This window comes from Labrus bergylta, chromosome 17 (assembly GCF_963930695.1).
Source record: "Labrus bergylta chromosome 17, fLabBer1.1, whole genome shotgun sequence".
In the NCBI taxonomy this organism is placed as follows: domain Eukaryota; kingdom Metazoa; phylum Chordata; class Actinopteri; order Labriformes; family Labridae; genus Labrus; species Labrus bergylta.
In genome coordinates this window covers 16,391,552-16,413,513 of record NC_089211.1, presented here as the reverse complement: position 1 = coordinate 16,413,513, position 21,962 = coordinate 16,391,552, and the positions used below count along the sequence as shown (strand labels likewise).

General features: G+C 39.9%; 1 protein-coding gene across 1 annotated transcript; it reads right to left on the bottom strand.

Moving 5' to 3' along the window:
- Positions 1–436: 436 nt before the first annotated feature.
- Positions 437–19,899, bottom strand: ttll11 (tubulin tyrosine ligase-like family, member 11). Its single transcript, XM_020634667.3, has 10 exons — positions 18,835–19,899; positions 14,650–14,749; positions 14,173–14,306; positions 10,353–10,643; positions 9,990–10,274; positions 8,768–8,863; positions 8,562–8,674; positions 4,210–4,452; positions 3,546–3,652; positions 437–1,696 (listed from the first exon to the last, which is right to left on the bottom strand). Exons 1-10 carry the CDS (start codon positions 19,363–19,365, stop codon positions 1,377–1,379), a joined length of 2,220 nt encoding a protein of 739 aa, XP_020490323.1. The 5' UTR covers positions 19,366–19,899; the 3' UTR covers positions 437–1,376.
- Between the last annotated feature and the right edge of the window lie 2,063 nt (positions 19,900–21,962).

Here is a 21,962-nt window from a genome sequence, read left to right as displayed (position 1 = left end):
AACTAAAAGTGCAGAATAAACCAGACACACTTGAAGCTTTAGAAAAACTAAAACTTTTCAGAGAATTTTATAAGAAGCTTGATTCGTTTTTGTACAAGAATTGGTTTACCTGCTAAACTTGTTTGTTAGGACTAAACATCATCAGCATTAGTGAAATGACACGTATATAAATCATGACGAAATGAGAGATTCAGTTGGAAGGTCAAAATTAATTTTATTTGTGCAGCAGTGCTATCAATATATTTGACCCATATCAAGAACCTTGAATACACTTCATATCATAAAGGTACATACTGCGGTAAATCTGTCAGCCCTACAGTATAAATACCAGTGTCTTTTAGTGTTACACATCACTCTTAGTTCATGACTTGGTCTGCTTGTGACACATTTCTTTAATCATCTTAGTGTGAGTGAAGAACAAACAAACAGGCGTAACTGTAGTAGTGATCATTGGAAGCAATGGTCTAAAACTTTATTTGTTCAATTGTACGTATAACCAATAAAAGCATCAGACAGAAGAGGTTTATTACAAAAGCATCTGAAACAATGCAGTACTTAAGATCTTCAGTACTTAAGATCTTGAATGTATGCACCATGCAACCATGTCTAAAATATAATATTCCCGATGGCAGTTGTGTGGCTTCAAAGAAATCATCCTAAGAACATGTTCGCTGGAGGTCTCTGACTGCCTGACTGGAGTAGCTGCTGAACTGAGAGAGGATAAGTGGCATCGTGGCCTTTTCCCTTTGAATACTTATTCACTTAACTCGTCACTAATGGGCTCTCGGAGCACGGACGCACAGCTGAGCCACTGGCTGTACATAGACTTGCACTATTGAGCTAAACCCAAATAAAATACAGTACAGAACACACGCAAACACACGCAAACAGCCACAATGGGGCCAAACAAAGGCTGCTCAGTCACCCTCACATCCATTTCTGTGCAAATGTTTGAGTTCAAAGAGTTTTTGTGCAAATTCAAGAATATAATACACTTAGTAAGGTCACTCCCTCGCACCCGTCTGAGTTTAAATGCATCAAACGTGACGAATCTGGAAGTTTGTGTCAGTGTACGTGTTGCCAAATGAAGTTGAAGGGTAGCAAATAGCTGCCCTGTAGAATCCTCCTCCTCCTCATCCTCCTGATTGGACCCAACGTTCACTTCCTTATATACCTCATTTTATTTCAGATTCAGCAACCCCTGCAGACACACTCCTCTGGGAAGAAAAAAAAAGCAATCAGGCTGAGGAGAGTGATCCTGCAAGTCAGCCAGCAGGGGTCAAGCTAGTCGTTCTCTCAGCTCCCATCGTTCATCTCTCCAGGAGCGGAGGAGGAGGAGATGGATAATCATTTAGCTCCTGTAGAGAAGTCTACCATCAGTTCTCTACGTTGGCCCTGAGTGCGCGTGGCTTGAGCTTCTGATGCAGACGGTAGTCCTGGCTGGCTGCCCTCCTCAGCGGTGCTGGGGAGCTGAGCTGAGGGTTGGTGGTGGTGTGGCCGAGTGTCTGAGACTTGACGGCTCGGGTGTGCATCCGGCTGCAGCTCACGGAACGCCTGTCCTCGACGCTCGACTGGGCCTCGAGCTGAGCCTCACAAAGCTCCAGGAGGGTCACTATCTGCTCCCTCAGCGGCAGGGATTTGAACCTGCGACCTGCCAGGATGAAAAAGGCTTCCACAAACGCTTGGAGTCCCATACCTGAAAAAGCAGAGTTATTGAGGTGAGCCAGACTGATACATGTGTGTCAATGTCAAACAAATTTCAAATGAAGAAGTAATCTCTAACTTGTTTCGCAGTCAATGCAGTAAGAGACATCACTACCTTCTTCCAAGATCTTCATACAGCTTTTAATTATGAAATAAGAGAAGAGTACAAAAATATTTTTTACCATGTTTTTCAGATATTAATATGCGTCCCTAGTCAGTCTACAAACCCCTGAAATATAAGAAAAGTCTCTCTCCCCGTCTTTTGCCTGCTCTACTTTTCAGAAAATGTGTGCTCAAACAGGCTGTTTGGAGATTTTCCCTTTGTGACATCACAAAGCGCAGTAACCCCCTCCCCCAGGTGAGTGACACTCCCACAGCTAGATGTTTGTTCTGCCCTCTGAGTCTTGCTTGACAGTCTTGAGACGAGGAAAATAGACAACTTCTGTGTCTGACTGCTACCACAAGAAGATGGTTAGCTTAGCTTAGCATTGGGGATTAAAATAACACCATAGATAAGACCTTTGACAATTGTGTGTGAATGCGCTTTTTGATTATGTTATAGAGCTGAGGGAAAAAAGTCGATTCATTAAAGCAGGGCTATATGAATTGCTCAAGGGCACCTCTGCAGTGCTTGGGAAGTGCCCTGGCACCTCTACAGCTACCAAGAGCTGTCTCTCCTGCGTGAGCACTAGGATAGATCGCTAATTAGCTTCTAAGATAACGTAATGAATACTCTGTTCAAAAATAAACCTTTAAAACAACAGCCGCAGTGGACCGCTGTGATTGATCCGCAGATATTCGTTTCATGTCAGTAAATTTGTTTGCAGCATGCTCCTTGCTGCCAACCACATTCTACAATTCACTTAGCAGACGCACAAGTCATGGCGGGCCAACTTTATTATGTTACTTGATGTTTTTGTCCCTTTAAACTACATAGCGAGAAACGTTTTGTCTCGAGACAAAACAATCACATTTCACTTTAGTTTGTCCACTTTATCCTTGAAAAGCATTTTATTGTAAACTTTTTTTTTTTTTTTTAAATAAGTGATTGCATGCAAAATGATGCAGGAGGTAACACTGAACTGTTCAGGAAACATGAGCTGCAGGAGGAGCTCCATTTCCTCCCTATGCTCTCCAGAATATTTGCTGCTGCAGCCTCAGTTATTATTGACCACGAGGAGGAAGACACAAATATGTGCACAAAAAAATTAAAAAGATACCAATCCACACCAGACTAGCATGGTGAGAGTCGTTTATTTACTAAAGAACTTTCAAACAGTCACTAACCACAAGAAGAGACTGGTGCTCAACACAGCTTTTAAATGAATTCCTTTAGGTGTGACTCTGGAGTCTACGCAGGGTTTCAAACAAAGCTGCATTTAAAAAATAAAATTAGCTAATCATGATTTGTAAACAAGTTTTCTGTCTTTTCTTAATTCTCCACAAATGCTTCGATGCTCACTCACAGAAATAACAGACTCTGACTCAGTCTGCCAGAATAAATATGAGCTCAATCTAAATTCAGCCCACGGTCTCCTCTGTACAAGACGCTTCCATCCCAGTCCATGTGATCTCCATCCATCCATCCTATTTGTCTCGCAACATTCCTCACAAGGTGCAAAGTGTGAATAATTCATGTCGGATACTCTCTTTGCTGTCACACTGTGATCTCAGCTCATTTCAATTACAGCAGCTCCGTGTCAGAGGGAAGAATGACAAGCAATTATCTCAGAGCACGTTATTAGCTCCGAGTCTTAAAGATATACTCCGATGCTCTCCGTCTTCTACGTGTTGTGTCTTTGCCTTTTTTGTTGCCGTGTGTGTGTTTGTGTGTGCTTTACCTGCTTCTCTGGAATCAGGCGCCGCTCCTGACCAACGACGTGTGATGTCGATGTAGAGGATGTCCACTGAGGCCATGGTGAAATTACTGTTGCTTAGCTTACAAGTCCTAAACAACCAGAAAATCTGATAAATTTCAATTCTGACTTCCCATTTCATTATTCATTGTGTTGCAAAAAATCAGGCCAAGTTTCTTCAAATGTATTGTTAATTGATTTTGATGATCAAAAAGGAGGAACAGGTCCTCCTGGAAACATCTTCAAGTCCATTTTCTACACTCAGTTTTAGGGTTGTGTCAGTGTGCCAGTAAACAAACTTGTGTTATACATTAAAAGCCAGTGGCACTAACAGAACCCAAGTCATATTTGCAGTTGCAGGTTTGTATGCATTTTAATGTGATGCTAATTGGTAATCTCAGTTTGTAGGTAAAATAGCTAATGAACTCCCCTTCCAAAAAGCAGTGGCCTTCATCCCAGAGAGGGTTTGTGTAGTGGCTTGTTCAACAAGCAAAGGTACAGGACAAGACATCACATCTGTGTTTTTATACAGGCTTTTTTGCAGGTTAGCTTATCAGCTTCTTAAGACAATCAGGATGTAATGATCAGGGCTAAGCACAATGCAACAGTTCACTGTCATTGTTTGATAGATGATATGTAGAGTGCATACCTGATGAAGGTTCGGAAGGCAGTGGGGCCCAGGCGCATGTTCCCCTTGACCCCGAGGAAGCGTATGAAGAGCGCCGCTGTTCGCTCCACCAGTCGCAGGTAGTTGAACTGTTTGGTGTATTTGGGGTAGACCTGCTTCAGACACAGCGAGGGCAGACTTCCTTCATCTGGGCTTCTATCTTGAGTCTCCGCCTCCATGGGAATCTCCTCTGTGTGTTCAGTCCCACCTGACCTCGGTTGGGAACTGTGGTCATTTATCGATAGAAAAAACAAAACAGAAATAATAGATAGTTATGAGCTTTAAACCACAACTTAAGAGGTTTTAAGTTCACCAAAATATCTGCATTCACTTCTTTTATGCTGTTCGACAGCAGGGTTGAGAAGTAGCCTTCAAGCTCTGCAGGGCCGAGGCAGAAGATTTTGAGGGCAACCCAGAGAGCTTTAGTCAGCTGAGTTACAAAGAGCCAGCCACCTGAGGTAGATAAATGCACCAAGCTTTTCACTGGAGTCTGCACTTACAGCCTGGTTTGGCAGAGGAAACAGGAAGAGTGATGTTCTAAGAAGGATAGATTACTCTTCATCCCTTTGTGCAGTCCTTTTACTGTGCTTACATCAACAGCATTTAACTGCATTAGTGGCCAGGTTCATCTGCATCAGGCCTATTGAACGAGTGGCCACCGAGCCGGATACAACATGTTTTTATTTTTCTCTGGCCCCAGAGAGGCGGCCTCTATCTGTTAGCTGTTTTTGCATTAATAATGAATATTAAAGTGGTTATTAAAATACATTTTTTCCCCACATACACACACTTTTACTCAGCCACCCACTCAGGTATATTAACGTTCACCCTAGCAATATTGTCCGCACACAGTGTTTCTATTTTTTTAAGATTTTTGTGGGGGCTTTTTGCCTTTATTCGATAGGACGGTGGATAGAGTATGAAATCAAGGACAGAGAGAGAGAGAGAGAGAGAGAGAGAGAGAGTGGGGAACGACATGCGGGAAAGGAGCCACAGGTCTGAGACAAACCCCCAAATATAGCCTCCATACATGTGGCACGACCCAACCACTAGGCCATCATGCAACCACAACATTTTAGTAATTAAATGTTTTTTCTCTTCACTTTTTATGCATTAGTTATCTACAACAAAAATGTCCATCACCCATAAAAGACACCCTCCTGTTCTAAAAGATCCCCCTTGTCCACCCTCTCAGTCACAGGTCATTGTTTTACCATCTCCCTGCCTGCCTAGATATCAAATTGTGCTTTTCTCGAGGGATTTGCAGCATCAGTGATGCATTCTCAAAATGATTGGAAGCCAGCTATTCTGGACCATTTTACCCTGAGACGTGTGTGGACATGTAGACACTGTTTCTGATTGACGTTTCCATCTCTCTACTGCCGGCCCTGCCGAACCCGTGACTACAGGTCAGTACCAATTACATCTTGATCTTTCTTCTGAGGTCAAAGAGAACAATGACCTCCACTGATTCTTGTAATAGTAACATGAGAGGCTAAAATATAAGAAAAGCTCATGTGTGTGTGCCGGGCCTTTAAGGACAAGTCCTATGGTCAACACTGTTTCATGAAGGCAACAAAGAGAAACACACAAAGGTACATTCACATCGAGGGGTTACAGTGCTGTTGACTTTTATGAGACAGTTTCTTTCTCCATGAATTAGTAAGCAGTGTGAATGGCACTGAGGGAGCGCTGCTGAATGTTTTATAGAATCAATCATCCCTCAGCTGCAAGAGAAACCACCCACATCTGTTTAGACAGGACAGGCTCAGCTAAAAACGGACACGTCTTCAACAGACGCTGACAGCCAGACAGACAGCGAGGAGAATGTCTCCAATCATTCCCTGCAGACGGAGAGCAGGAAATGATGGAGGCAAAGTGAGAGGGTAAAAGGTGAAGAATGGCAGGTTATTAAAAAGGCATACAGAGGCCCACTGCCAAACGTTAGCTGAGTGCAGCAAGAAGGAGCAGGCACTAATTCAGCTGTCATTACGCAGCATAAATGCTATTTCTGGCCTCCTGGTGAATCAATCTTTTGCTTTTTCTTGAATGAAGCCTTTCTTCATGCTGTTAAACGTCTTTAGAAGTTGGCAGATGTGTCAATGTAAAGATATCCAAACTGTCCACACACTTATCGGAATTTGGGAACTCTGGATGTATTGCCTTCTCAGTGCATGAATCATTCTGAAGCCCAAAGCAAACACCCTCCCACTGACAACACTAAACCTTTAGTGTGTGCAAAAGATTTAGACTTCCCTTTTTTCACAGGTTTCTATCCACACATAGGGCGATAATCAAGGTTTTATAATAACAATGCTGTCAATAAGAATATTAAAATGTGAAAATATGATCCGTTTCTGTCCGGCAGCTAACAAAGTGTTATTTAAATCTGCATTTCTTTTGTTTGACTCATAACTGCTGGCAAACTTGTGGGTCCGGTGGGTCAAAGGGAATGACCAATTTGACAAAGTGCCTGCCTATAGTCTGCAGGCTAATGTTAGAACTCTTCATTGACATTCAAATAAGCAGTGTGTATGTTATTTTCTTTTCTGTAATCCTTGACTAAAACAACTTTCATAAGGGGGAGGAGCTGGCCATGTAAACATGATGTAAACATGATGTAAACATGGCTCCAACAACAACACATCCAGCAGGACTTGTGCTTCTCACTCGGTGACGACAGTCATGACTCAGAGAGATGTTTACAGAGGATATACTTGATTTCTGCTATGATTATGTGTGAAATGTCGCACATTCTTCCTGTAAACTTTAAAAATACATTTGGACAAATGGTTTGATCTCAGTGGCTTTGAATTGTACTTCAACCACTTCTGCACATATCGTTTCCTTATATGCAGATGATGCTTTTGTAATAGTGTCCTTCACTTTATTTCGAGGTATGTGCGTCGATGAATTTCAGTCTTTTGTCCACCCACACTCTCACATTTCCTCTCATAATGGGTCATAAATCAGCCTCAGAGACATTTAACACCGGGAATAATGAGCTGGGGTGAGAAAAGAACATATCTGAGAGTCACTGATGCCGTCACAACCTTCTCCTCATTTATCTCTTTCTTCTTTTTCTACAAAATGTCACTTCTCCCCATTTTTGTTCTGCCACTTTATATTAACCTATCCCTCTTATATAAGCTCTGTCTCTGTCTCCTTTAAATAGCCACACTTTTTTTGTGCTCCGTTGTGCTTTTTGTATTGTGTGCCTGTTCAGTTCTCATCTCTCTTTCACTTCATCTTGACAATTCAAACTTGTACAGGGGTGACTTCAGTCGAAACTCTGTGTTCTGAATGATTGGATCCCATCCATCCCACTGCACAACAGCTGTCAATGACCAGAACACAATATTTAGTCATGTTCTAGTAGACCATCTGTGAAGAACACATAGCAGTTAACCTCCTGTAACCATGTTGGGGAAATGTTTGTTTGTAATTCTAAAATTTAGCAGGACAAAAAAAGATCAAAACAATGATTTGTCATTAAAATAGAATTAAGTAAATATATATATCTATGATGGTAAATCTTAATAATCTTCTTAACTTTCTGTCATTCAACTAATAAAGCCATTGATTAATGCTCAAAAGTCACATATTATACAGAGAGAAGCAGGCATTAAGGTTCACAGAGCCTTGAGATCGAAGGGAACATTCAAAGTATTCAGGGCATTAGATTAAAGGATTAGGGGTCTCTTAATGTATGTATATAATATTTAGTGTGTATACTACATTATAATTGAGTTTAGGTAATCCAAGCAGAGGAAGTAGTTCCGCTTCTAGCTCAATAAAAATAAAGCAATGGGGGCGGGACACGGATTAAAGATATTATAGGCGCATTATATTAATATGATTTGGTTCATAAGTACAATAGTTAAGCAGGTATTATCCCCGAGAAGACATCCCTCTCACTTGCAGAACAAAGCAGATCAAATATCGGATACAGCAGATAATCTGGGGAGGAGGCATGGGGGAGACAAAGGGAGAGGGAAGGGGGAGTGAGGATAGGAGTGTGGATTTTGGTAGAATAGAAACAGTAAATCTTCAGAAAAACAGATAGAGATGTGGAGAAAAAGCAAACACAAAATATAGAGATAGTGAGGCAGTACACACGGCCAGTCAACCACAGAGCCACTAGACTTGTACAGTAACAGGTGAATTTCCATCACAGATCAGCTAAATTTAATTCTTCCATTTAACAGGCTTATAGAGAGCGGTGGAGAGGTGCTGAGTTGGGCTCTGAGACTGAGATAGCACGACCCTGAAAGTGGACTTTTTAAGACGGGAGGAGCTAAAAGTTCAATGTGTGTGTATGTGTGATTATTTACATTGAAGGTTTCTTGAGGAAGGGGTCCATAAGGCGCAGAGTGTCCCTGATTACACCCACTTTGACCTCCTCATCAACTGGACTGGGCACATATTCAAACACTCCAGGTGAAATCTGAATACACACAAACATAGCTCATTAAAACACAGTGAATAAATAATGGTAGATGTTCTATATGATTACATTAAGGTTGACATTGACTTTTACCTCTTGTTCATGCTCTATTCTCATACTGGGATTGGAGTTGACCTCTAGTAATACTGGCTTCAAGTTCTTCATCAGCAGGATGTCAAATCCTAGTATCTGGAACACAATCACCCTTTGTGTCACTATTTTAGTATAAAGGAAACTGCACTGAGAAGTAAGCAAAATATACTAGGTTTGTCTTGTTTTTGTTTAGAAAATAAAATGAAGTCCTATCAGAGTTGTAACAGAAGTGGGTCATGGGCTGCTGGCTTATATGTAGTTTAGCCTTTTTCTTTTGTCAGATTCATCCTTAAATGTGTTGCTGCATTTCCCGGAACACCTGGATCACTTTAACAGTACAAACAAATGCTGATAAGGAAAGATTCTACACCTTTACCTGATTGTGCTGCCTTCCAAAACTCAAGTATTCAAAACTTCAGTCAAAGCTGTGAAATTGTATGAAAACCGAAAGAGCAATGCTAACAGAACTTTGAAAACAAATCTTCGAATGATCCTTCAGTTTTTCATCATCACTAGGCCTCTGTGTGTTGAGGTGCTGGTGACTTTAGCTCAGCTTATTACTCTGTTTGCAAATGTGAAATTACTAGGGCTGTCAAATGATAAAATCTGTAATCTCTTTAATCGCAATTCATCCCTAAATACCGATAGTTAATGGGGATTAATTGCGTGTTTGAAATTCCATTCTTTCGCATTAAAAAAATGAAAATTATGAGGCTTTTATTTTGAATAAGTGTAATGTCTTAGACTGAGAGTAGTTAACTTGAAGTTTGAATTCAACCCTGCTTTTATTTTGAAATAAAGTAAGATCCCTCTGGTAGATCGAAGGTTACAAAATTAACTTAACCACGGAAAATAAACTGAATGAAAACTGTTTAAAGGAGAAAAAAAAAAATGTATATCACTGTGACTACAGGGAGACACTGCGGAGGTTTATCCACAGTGCACCTGAATAGCACGATTGATGGCAATTTTAAAAATCCTGAATTTATTTTGGCTGAATATGTTTGGATATTTGGTGAACAGACTGTGCTTATGGAGGACTGATGAGGTGTGTCTTACAGGTGAAACATGAGACTCATGTAGGCTGATATTGATCCCTGCAGTGGCACAGAAGTCAATAAAAAAAACAGGAGTTATAGTCAAAGCCTCCTACTGAAAAACCTAATCCGGGTCAAATGACAAAATTCTGAGTCAGGGTCTGCCCTTTCCACCCTCTGCCTACCTGAAAGCATGTAGGTCCTGGTTTGCCAGGCGGTATATCAGCCTGGTAGTAGACTTTGAGTTCTGGCACCACAGCGATGACAGTTTTTATGACTAGAGCGATGATGTCAGACCACACCCTCTTGATGTCTACACCTTTAGCTGCCAGTCTGTACAGCACACTAGAGAGGGTGCGCTTGCTGCCTGTGTTCTGGCTGTCGGAGTGAACAAAGTTGCCGCTGTGGACGTTGAGGGAGTAGTTAGTCAGGTGCATGAAGACATGGGTGAGATTCTTCTGGCTTGGTTCCTACACACAGAACAAGAGTGATGTTAATCATCCTTTGGCCGAGTTTCCGAGCAAATCTGTCAGCATCGTCATGGTTACCTGGTAGGGCTCAGTGCAAAAACGTGTCAGGCCTTCTTTGGCAATGTAGATCTCCAATGGCTCCATAGACTTTATTAGTACATAGAGGCGGATATCAAACTTGAGCTTGTCGATGAGTAACGGCTTGTGGATGTACTCCTGCACCACAAATTGTTTGGCCTGCGAACCCGCCATGACTTTAAGTTCACTGGGGTCACGGATGAGGTAGATGCCGTCCCCCTGAGAGCCCCCATCCGGCTTGACAATGAAGGTGGGATTCAACGTGGCATCCTTTTCCTTCACCATACGGATCTACAGCAGATATAGGAAAGAATAGAAGTAGAATCAATACAGACCTAAAGGTATATAGTCAAAGCAAAGCCTTAGATATGTTTTTTAGTTAGATTTCCATTATATTGATTTAGGTTAAAATGTTGATTATAAATACATTTGTTGCATATATTTCAAGAGGGAAGCTGTTTTTTCTTCCTTACTTCATTTGGAATGAAAAATGTGTGATCTTCTGGTGCCCCCTGCTGGTCATGATAGTATACTACTGCTATACAAGTATGTGTCAAATCCAAACAAAACATCTGCGCCTGCCATTACATCCGTTTAAAAACACTAAAAGAAAAACTCTCTCACTGACATCATTACTGAGAATAAAGTGTAATTTAACCGACATACAACTAAACTTATAACAACTAACTAAACTATTAACTAAACATATAGAAATATTTTACAGCTCAGTCTGTTTGTCTACTAAAAATGTTAAATATAAAGCTGGGTAAGTGCTTACAGTGTTGTTTTATATACGTCTCTTTTTGGTTGTGGATGAGAACACTTGGTAACTGTGAAATGCCTGAACTCATAATAAATAGAAGAGAATAAAAAGGAAAACAGGAAACAGCAGCTGAAGGACTCTATTTTCTTCACAGCTCTAACTCTCTGTCCAATACGACTACACTCACTCTCGACACTTTGCTTCCTCCACAAGATCATCTACTAGATTCAATCATGTGTTAAGGAGAGCCTCATGACCATAATGGGAAATATTGAGGAATGAAGAACAGTTGGTATTTTCTGCCTCAAGGAAAATGAGTAATGAAGACTTCAGCTGCACATCGACTGTTACAGTTCAAAGCAGTCAGAGATAAAACATCACTGACAGTGTTAAGAAACCAGCAGAGTCCCATTTAGAATGTGTGCTTTTATTTCTAAGTAGCAACACTTTTGAATATTTAAAGTAAAAATGAACCCAGTATTTACAGTCTGAACATCTCTGTTCATACATTAACAGAGCTACTTTAATATTTAATTCATGCAGCCCTTCAGGAGATTCATCCCGAGATCAGATCACAAGACATAGTCCGCAGTCCGCCCCATTTATCGGAGCCAAGATAAGAATGTTCTCAGCTTAATCTGCAAACAGAAGCCCTCTTTTGACCTGTGATAGCAGGATAAGTGCAGGTGTGATTAATGACATTTAGATTGGCTGCATTCCATTTAGGGAGTCCAGGTTCGGGTCAGGCTGCTTCACCTGCTTACATGCTTGGCATGGCCTACTTGTGCACTTGAATGGAATGCAGACATCATTAATTGCATTAGTTAAACATGCTTGTGCTGTTTGTTTCAAGTCAAAATGACTGGTGTGGAAAAGAAGAAGTAATTAAACTGTAAATTCTATTTGAAATGTTTTTTGTTCTCATCATTTATTTATGTGTTTGCGTTAACCCCTGGAAAATAGTTAATAGTACCTCATATTGGTTTATGACTCATGCATACAATAGTCATTAAAAATGATGTATAGAATAAATAAAAATCCCTTTATAACCTCACTTATGAAGTCCAAATCAGCAAGGACCCTCTTCCCAGAGTTATGAAGCTTCCAAACAATAACAGTATGTCAGCACTCAAAGCAAATTGAGGCACCCAAAAGGGTTGTACTAGAAAGTAAGTTTGACATACCCAGGCTTTCTTTGCTTGTGCTGACTGAACAAAAACTTAAGCCAAAAAAATCGGAGTTGTCACCCTTATATCAGAGGCTGTTATGTAAAGTGTCCATCAGTATTTACTTATCCCATTCATCAACATTCACACACTGCTGAGGCAGCGGGGTCAGTGTCTTGCCCAAAGACACTTAGACATGTGACTGTAGGAGCTGGTGAAACCACTGAGCCACAGTCGTCATTTATACTGTATATATAAAAAAGTAGTAATGTTAAAAACAATATAGTTGATGCAAGTAAGAAAGAGAACTGCAAAAATGCATTTATATTGTTTACTAATACAAACACTCAATGGGTAGATCAAGACTGGAGGTGGTTCAGATTATGTGCAAGACCAGCTCAGTGCTAAATAGTTTCTGCTGCTGTAACTGCATGGCTGTCGTTCGTCTGCACTTCTAGCATTATCAGCTGTACAACTATTTTTTATATAATGTTGTCCCCATGGGTCACAGCTAAGAACCTTTGGTCTGCCGGCTTTTTATTATTATTTTATTGCACTTACAATGCAAAAAAAACAAAAACAGAATAGATCAATGGAAAAACAGAAAGTACATAATGATTAGTTAATTAACAAAATATGCATTTTGAAAGAAATGTGCTGGAAGAGCCAAATAAACCCAGAGGGGCTTCTCGAGTGGCCCTCCTAAAGAGAAACATGTAACACAGGGACAAATTATTAAAGTAGTCCAAGCAAAAACAATAAAGCTAACAAGAAAACATACTCAATAAAGTAGAAAACATACTCAATAACTACATTTTTAGTTTGCATATACATTTATAAAGTGCTTTGCATTGACCATTTATGGTTGAATGTGGGCGTGTTGAGGACAGACTGACAGACTATAAGTCTGATCCATTTGTGCACATTTCCAAGAGGATCAGTGATTTTTAAAAGAGACAAAAACTAAACTTGTTGTTCATGTGAGCTACAGTCAATTGAACATTTTGTGAGAAAGTTTCAAGTCGGCCTGATTTCTACTTAGAGAACATGTAGTATCAATGGGCCTCATTCACTAATATATGCATAGAAATGTTCTTGCTCTGCGCATAAAATAATTGCATACACAAAATCACCGTTGGATTCATGACACATGCATACCAGCCAATTTTGTTCTCACCACCTTGCGTATGATAGTGAATCAGAATCATTCTAAATCTTGCTTTGCTTCAGCAAGGCTAGATCTTTAAACTTTCTTAGACATAAATCATAATCATGAATGTTCCCTGCATGCTCTTAAATAGGCTCCAATTAATCAGCTGGTTTTGGTTACAAATGCGATATTTCATAGCAATATTAGTTGGAGTGGTCGACGGTTAGATTTAAGATTTTATATTAAAAGATGATAAGGCAAATATTTCATGATTATTTAATACATTTAGTCAATGCATTAGTTAATTCACATTTTTAATGCTTGTCTTTTCAGCATTTAAAAAAAAAAGATATATATATCTAAATATTGTTTTTACTGAATGTATTTTTAATATGTCATGCATTTAGTTAAAAGAGTGTGTGTTAACATTTTCTGAGAAAGCTGGTCAATCCTTTGTGCGTATGTATGGTCTGAGGAAGTTCTATTTTTGTTTGCAGAGTAAGAATAAATTCAAGTAAGAATATATTGATGAATCCCAGATTTCTACTTCAAACATCTGTATGCACAGTTTAAGCACATATTTGTGCTTACGCACTGTTAGTGAATGAGGCCCAATGTTTTTAACCATGCAGAGAATATAACCATATTAATTTGAAGTAAAACAAAATCTTTAGATCACATCCAGTATCAAAACACTTTTGTTTGAAAGCTTTTTTTATTTTTTTTTATTTTTTACCATACCTGTGTAGAAAACTGCTGATACTCCTCCGGAAGGATCCAGGAACGGGGATAAAAATCGTACTCATCTGGGAACAGCTCCTGCATAGTCCGCATTGCACGACTCATATTTATCTTTCTCAGCATTTCTATCATTCCTGAAATGTAGAATGCACCGAATCAGGGATATCCTGCAAATGCAAGACTGCAAGACTGACATGTATATAAATTCAAGACAGGAGTAATACAATAATCTCTAGAGTACTGACAATTACCATGGAATGAAAAGGTTAGCATTGGAGCAATCAGGATCAGCAAGGCTTTAACTAAATCCCTCTTGTTGTGATTACAAAATACCAAGAACACAAAGTACTGTGAGCTGAGATGAAGCCATCTCTTCACTTACAGTTCAGGGAGCATTTGTAACAAAGTATAAGTATTGTGGCCATTATATCAGCAGAAATTTACGTAGGAGGAAAGAGACAGAAGAAGTTAAAATACCTGGGAACTTGTTCACCTGCCCTGAGACGATATTTTCATTGTCGTGGAAGGAAACGCCATGCCAGTATATATCACAGGGAGCTCGTCTTCCAAGAGGAAACTGAGAGAGAACACGAGAGGGGGAAAGAAGAGTTAATATTAAAGAATAAGAACACTCAACTCAATTTAATTTAAAAAAAATAATAATTTTAGGCATAAGTAGATTAAACTGAAGGCTTAAACTGCTCGTAAGACTCAGGACATGGGTAATTGGTGGTTGTCCTTCTGATCCAAGAGTGGAGGGATAATCTTGTGCGTGTTCACTTGTGATGCGCCAGGAAAGAGGTGAGTTAGTGATACTATGAAAGGATTAAGAGAGCTAGGGAATCCTACTGGCACCTCGGCTGCTGCCCACACTAACACACTAACAGTTAACAACATACTCAGGACCAAATGTGCTGCGAAAATGAAGTCAACAGAGCAGGATGTTACTCTCAATGTGCGATGTACAGAACACACATTTTTAACAACAATATGTGCATTTGGATAAGAAGTTGTTGTACTTAAATGTAAATGGAGGGCAATGAAATTATGTGGATAGGAAAAAACTATTCACTAGCATGCTTTGGTTATTTTAAGTTAAAACGAACAGGTTAAGCAGTCTATCAGGTAGTAGAAACACTGAAAACCAGTTAGTCTTCAGACTTCAGCTTTCATGTAAAGTAGAGGTCCAACTTCACACTCCTTTCCAGCGGAGAAATTATGTATTATCATTTCAAGTGAACTTCTGTTGACAAAATTAGTAACATTGTGTCAGTTACACAGATGTTGATGGCAGCTCAGCTGGAAGCCCCTCCCTCGGAATCCAATGTGACTAAAGACTGTTAAAGAGTTCAAGAGACACTGATTGTTTGAAGAGTATCAATCCTAACCTACAAACAAAGCAAAACACCTTGGCACCAACTAACCGACAGTTGGCAGCAGCTCAGCATGCAGCCTCTCCTGATAAGCTCTGTTGAAGAATGAGGGACACTGATTTTCTTTTTTAACTCAAAACTGCTTTTTGTTGTGTTTTAGCCATTACAATTGTGGGTTTTGTTTGTTTAGAGTAGTAGGAGACCTCTACAGATAAATAGGCTCCTGTTAAAAACCTTGTGAGTGATAAACATTGGGATTATCCAAACCTAAAAACAACCTGGGAACCCCTGCTGGGAGCTTTGGACAGACACTGAATTTTCACACCCAACTTTTTACCAGTTTTGACCAGTATTAATTGTCGTACTAAAAAAGAAAGTACAGCCTTACAAATATAAAAAAAACTATAGATAGCACATTTATTTTATTTTGAAGCTATACTGTTGAACCCTCTCTTTTCTTCTCGTTAATGTCATCATGAGCTTTCTCTCCCAACTGGCAGCTCAGCTGATGCTTTTAGTCTACAGGATTCTTACTCCTGAAAAAGTTTTGAATTATTTACTCTTAAGATGCACTCGCTGGTCTCCAACCAGCTCATTTTCATCATGTTACAACGAAACAGTGAGCTGGGAAACATTGTGTTCCAGTCTTTCTTTTACCTTATTAAATCAACTCTATATCCTGTAATATTGGAAGGTCAGCAGCAGAGTGTCACTACTACTAAGCTCATGTGACTGCCAAGCTACTCGATAGATCGCTGATGGAGTAGCATCTCATTAATGAGTTATCGTGTGAGCATGTGAAACAGGGTAACCCTGCTCCACACAGCTATAAATACCAACATGGAGATGCCAGCAACTAAGTGTTAACCCATTGAATCGAATCAAGAAAGGGAGGTCAAATTATTTTAAGTTTATTTTCTTAAGGTAAGGCCCAAAAATAGCCACGATTTGTCGGAATAGAAAGACAGACATTAACCAAGTGCAACCCAATGTTGTGGACTCGTCAAAGTCTGCAAAGAGGGCAAAGTAAACTTTTTGAGCCACTTTCTGGGATAAAATACAAAAGTCAATTACATTTCATTTTAGTAACTGTGGCAAAGCTGCACCCATATGTAGATATTTCAATATGCCATGCCTCTAGTTAATAGAATTGATACAGGTAAGCATTTTCTAAATATGTCACAAGGTTGCCTCTGGATAGCAGTCATTTGGAAAATAATTTGCTTGTAGTTTAGTCTGTAGGATCCTGAGATTAAATAGTATGCGATTGTTTGTTCAGATTCAGATTGCAAGTTCAGAAACTCATTTTCTGAACTTGTTGCTCACCACGCCTGCCAACCTCTCCGTGCCGTAAAGAGAGGACTAAAACTCCATCGGATTAGAGGAGCTTAAGGCTAATCATTTCCCACTGTTTAAGGGAATGCCATATGCTGAAAGGCAGATGACAGCAGTAGCTCAGGCCAGAAAATATTGCAGATGTAGACTGAGTGGTAATTTTGGTGCGACTGGACCTGTTTGCCAAATGTCTTCTGTAAATGAAATGTCCTAAAAAACTGTATATAGTATCTCTTTAAACATGCTACCTGTGTTAGAACTTATTTCAGGGATTTTCACTGATCATTTTCTTTATTATATCCAACAAGGTCTATTAAGTTTCAACCCCTCACAGATCTTGACAGGTACTTCCAAATGGCACAGGATCCATAGCACCCTTGACTTTGTTGGGGGTGGCCAATGAGGACAAAGCAATGTATAGGTTCTATGTATCGTTTGTGATCCCAGACCTGGAGGGGTTTTAAGTGTCACTCCTCGGTCATGTGTGTTAAGTAGAGTCTTTACTTTGCCTGTCTTATGACATTGCCCTTCTTTGCTTCTCATGCATAATAAAGAACATGTTATTAATAGCTGGTGGCAGGTTTTAACATTCAAAGTGACCAGATGGTGTTTCTGACTCTGACTGATTACCTATCTTATAAATGTTTAAATTGCACTGTTTTTCCAGACAACCTTTGTCTAAATCTAACATTTCTAAGTTTATACACAAGAGGCAAACAAACAGACACCGTCAGATTGAGGCTGGCTTAAAGTTGGTTATGTCATCTACTTAATTTTGTTCCTAGTTTTCATTAAATTACTTCTTCAAACCTTGATCAATATAGTGGAAATAATCAATCAGACAAGTCATGATACAAAACATTTGAGCTTTATATAACACCTGCATAATGGATTAATCTGTAGATTATTTCCTCAATGATAAATCAGTTATAAAACATCTGAGACCAGTGCAAAATGTCAGTGAAATGCATGTTTACAGCTCAAAGTGACAACATACATTTCACTGTCTAAAATGATTCTAAATGAATGCCAAATGACAGTTGCCCCTACTATTTAAATTATTCAAATGGTGCCTTAACTTTCAATAAATACCCCTTTAGTTTCCACAGCACCTCTGTTTTAACAAACGTGTCTTTGCATGTGTTAAGTTACATCAATTTAATGTGTTGTTGAGGCTCAAGTGTGGAAAAAAAAAAGTACAAAAATATAGCACACCTACACAGCTCCATTATCGGAAAATACAGCTTTGTGTATCACACTTTGTCAGAGCTGCTTAAAATAAAATGTACCAGCTTTGATGACAAAGACAAGAAAAACACAAGGGAACTATGACATAAACTAGTCTGAAGTCACATTTAGAAAGAATGAGTTTCCAGAGGGAGGTTGGTGAATGTTATTTGAACAGATTGATTTGAACCCCTACTTAATTAGCAGTTACAGTAAAGTTTATGGTCTGCAGCATTAAATGATCCTATTGTCTTTAATAGGCTCTTAAATGTGAGTTAAAGTTATCTCAGGTAAGCAGATATTTTAAACTGTCGGTGGTGTGCTTGTTTACCTTATCCAGCTGTTACACATGAAGCTTGTGGACATATCGTGTAAGGATTATTATTAAGACTTTTAACATCTTTCAAGGCTACAGTCGCCGTGAAAAAAAAAAAAATCCCCTTAAACCACGGAGGAGGAACCAATTCCTTCTCTCGTGTTTGTTTACCTGAAAGATAAAACTGCAGGAATCTTGTTCTTAAAGGCAAACGATTGGAGAATAACAGCAGAGGTTTTCACACATGCATATTCGTGACAAACGCCTAAGCCGGTTTTCTTCAAAGTGAAACACTGATTGCTGTAATGAGCTGATGTCACAGCTGCTTAAAAAAGGAACAAAACCAGCTCAGAGCTATTAACATTTTTCCAAGAAAGACAGTAAACAAAAGAAGAAAAAAAAGTGACACACCTCTTTCCACTTCAGCTGCTTGATGCTGATCTTCAGTGCTTCCAATGATGTTTTGGCTTTGGCTGTATCCACTGTCACTGGCCTTCTCTTCCTCGCAAGTTTAAGTGCCTCCTCACGACTCACTTCTTGGATGTTTTGGGACGGATGGTTGGTCACATAGTTCCCATTATTCTCCGACTTGCCCTGCAGTATCTTCCCAGTGCCTGTCATGTGAAGTGTTCGCTCCTGGCCCAGTCTATTCAAGTTTTTCCCAGCATGAGCAGAAACCCCAGACCCGTGCAATGACAGATCTGGGACGTTTTTGCCACTGGAGTTCTTGTCATCTTTCAGCAGCCTACCACGACTTTTGCCTCTTTGTTTGCAAGTGATGGAGGTGTTGGATGCATCCCGTCCACTTATGGTGATAATGGGAGGGTCAGCTGAGGGGGGAGACATGGGAACCTGCTCCTCAGTGTCCACACCCTCTTTCTCTCCAACCTCACCTAATGATTTCATGAGCTCGACTTGCACTTTTACATAGTTATCACTCATAGTGCAATACGCTACAACTGTACCATAGAGTGCAGCAATACGACACCGGCAAGCTAAAGTTATTCTGATATAATGTACGCATTGCTAGCTCAAATGGCTAATTAAACATTAAAAGCCATTTTCCTCCTGTCAGGTTTTTTTTTTTTTTTACTGAAATAGAGTGAGCAACCAGGCTGTAGAAATATGCTAAAACATTTAACGTTATTTTGCAAGTAAAAGGATAAATTAGGGCCGCAGGTTAACGCTATTTGCCTGCTGTCATGAGAACTTCATGGCTCTATCAGCTGCATTTACTAAACCTAGCCGCTACAAAGGCGAGCTAACAAGCTAAATGAAAGTAGCTGCCGTTATCATGTTTAACTTCATTAAGCAAACATTTGGTTTCTTACCATTTAACGCATAATAGACTTTACCTCACAGGCACCGCTATCTTTTTGTAGAGGCGACCGGCCTTGTAATGATACCCACGGTCCTCTGCTGTCTTTATGTTATCGTCCCTGTGTTGTTAAGCAGCAGCAGCAGCAGCTCCGACAGGCAGCAGAAGGCAGAACCAACCCGCTGCCCCAGCTGATGCCGCCTTTAAAGATCCTCGTAACTTCCGACTTCGAAAAAAAAGGAATTTGACCTCCTGGCCTTATCGCCCATGCAATGCTAACTAAGTAAGGGTTGTGGTGATATGTATAGAGGGGACAATTAAAAATGTGTTTGATTTTTTTTTTTTTTTTTTACCTGCAATATGTTTGACCAACCGCTTAAATATGTTGCAGTAAGTCAATATGATATCAAAACTGTCTGAAACGAAAAAATGATAAATTAAGGTCGAAAATTATCTGCTGTTAGAATCTGGGTTGATTTTAAATGTTGTCCGTGCTTTAATATTTTTTACCCACGCTATTTACCTTTTGATAGATACGTATCCGAGTAGGACAGTAATTTATTTCCGACAGCACTTGAAGGCGACATGCAATACCAGTATTTCACTGGTCTGTGTCTGAGTCCGAGTCTGTGGCACCATAATAGAGAAAACTGTAATGAAACATTTTTTTCCAAGAGCATGACAGCTATATGTGGTGATGTTCGCAAATTATGCAAAACCCCCAAATATGTTAATATGTTAATTCCTTCAAAATTAGCACTGATTAATAACATTTAAAGGCAATCTCTAGTCTTACATTGATGATATGTTGTAAAAATAATGTGATTTACCCAGTCGATGTAATTCAGGCGCCTGCAGATTAACAGGGGCTAAAGGTACTATATCAGTTATATACTATAAAAGAGGTGAGTGAAAGCAGTTAGGCTACATAATGTAGATCAGGTTCTACCATGAGGAACTTGTTCACTTATAAATTAGTTGGGGAAACAGACACCTTTATTCATGCTACTTAAGGCAATCTAAAGGCAATTTCACATACTGGGGGTGTGAAACTTGTCACGTGAGGGCCACTTCAGAACAAGACAATTCTGCACTGTAAAAACAAAAACTCATACTAACATAAAATTCTAAGTTAGTTTTACTTCAAGTCTATGGAAATGTTGCGTTAACTCAATATTATACGCCCCCTGTCTCTCACCCGCCCCCTGAGCCCGGGGGGAGGAAGATCTCTCATGCAAAAGAGAGAGATTTCATCAGAGGTTGGGCCACAGAGATGACCTAATTGTTACACGGATACTTCACCCGTTGAAACATGAATCTGTGTTGACATTGGGTCATATATGTAGTAGAAATGTGAAATACATTTTGAAGTTGGTGCCTTCTTGGCCGAGAAAAGGCAGAAAGTGTCTTTTTGGCTCATGTGGATGAAAGACACCAAATCCCAGAATGCACAGCATCGCAGGCCACTCCCACTAAGGTCCTCTATTTCAGAATCAGAATCAGAAATACTTTATTAATCCCAGAGGGAAATTCGATCGTTACAGTTTGTCCAAAATATACAGTATAGCAGAAGAAATATAGTAATAAAAACATGTACAGACATTTACTTCAACACATAAGACAATTTCCTCAACTGATTCCAAGATTTCTTCCAGAATTGATCTTGGTAAATTCCGGGCAGAAAACAGACTCTATATCTGTGTCCATAGGCAAACAGTGAGAGCACTACCAGTCCGCCCAGCTCGAGCCGGCCTGGGCTCCTCGTCCTCACCACCGCCGACAGGCCAGCATCATGTCTTGGCTGCTGAGCTGGCAGCGGCCGGCGGCGGCCACAGCAGCCAGAACACAGGGCCAGCCTATCAGCCAGCCGCTCTCTCATCTGGATGACATTAAATACAACATTAACAGATCCCACCCTCCCCTCGCCTCCTTCCCCGATCTCTCTCAACAGTGCTAATGACCCTGAACTTCATATCCATACAAAAGTTCAAAAGGAGAGAAACCAGTTGATTATTGAGGTACTTCTCTGTATGCAAAGACGAGATAGGGCAGCCATTGATCCCAGTCTGTACCAGTGTCGTTTATAAACTTCCAGAGCATCTGCTTCAGGGTCTGGTTAAAGCGCTCTGTTAGCCCATCCGTTTGAGGATAATATGTTGTGGTCCTAAGGCCCCTGATACCCAGTAACTGGTACACCTGTTTCAGCAAAGTAGACATAAAG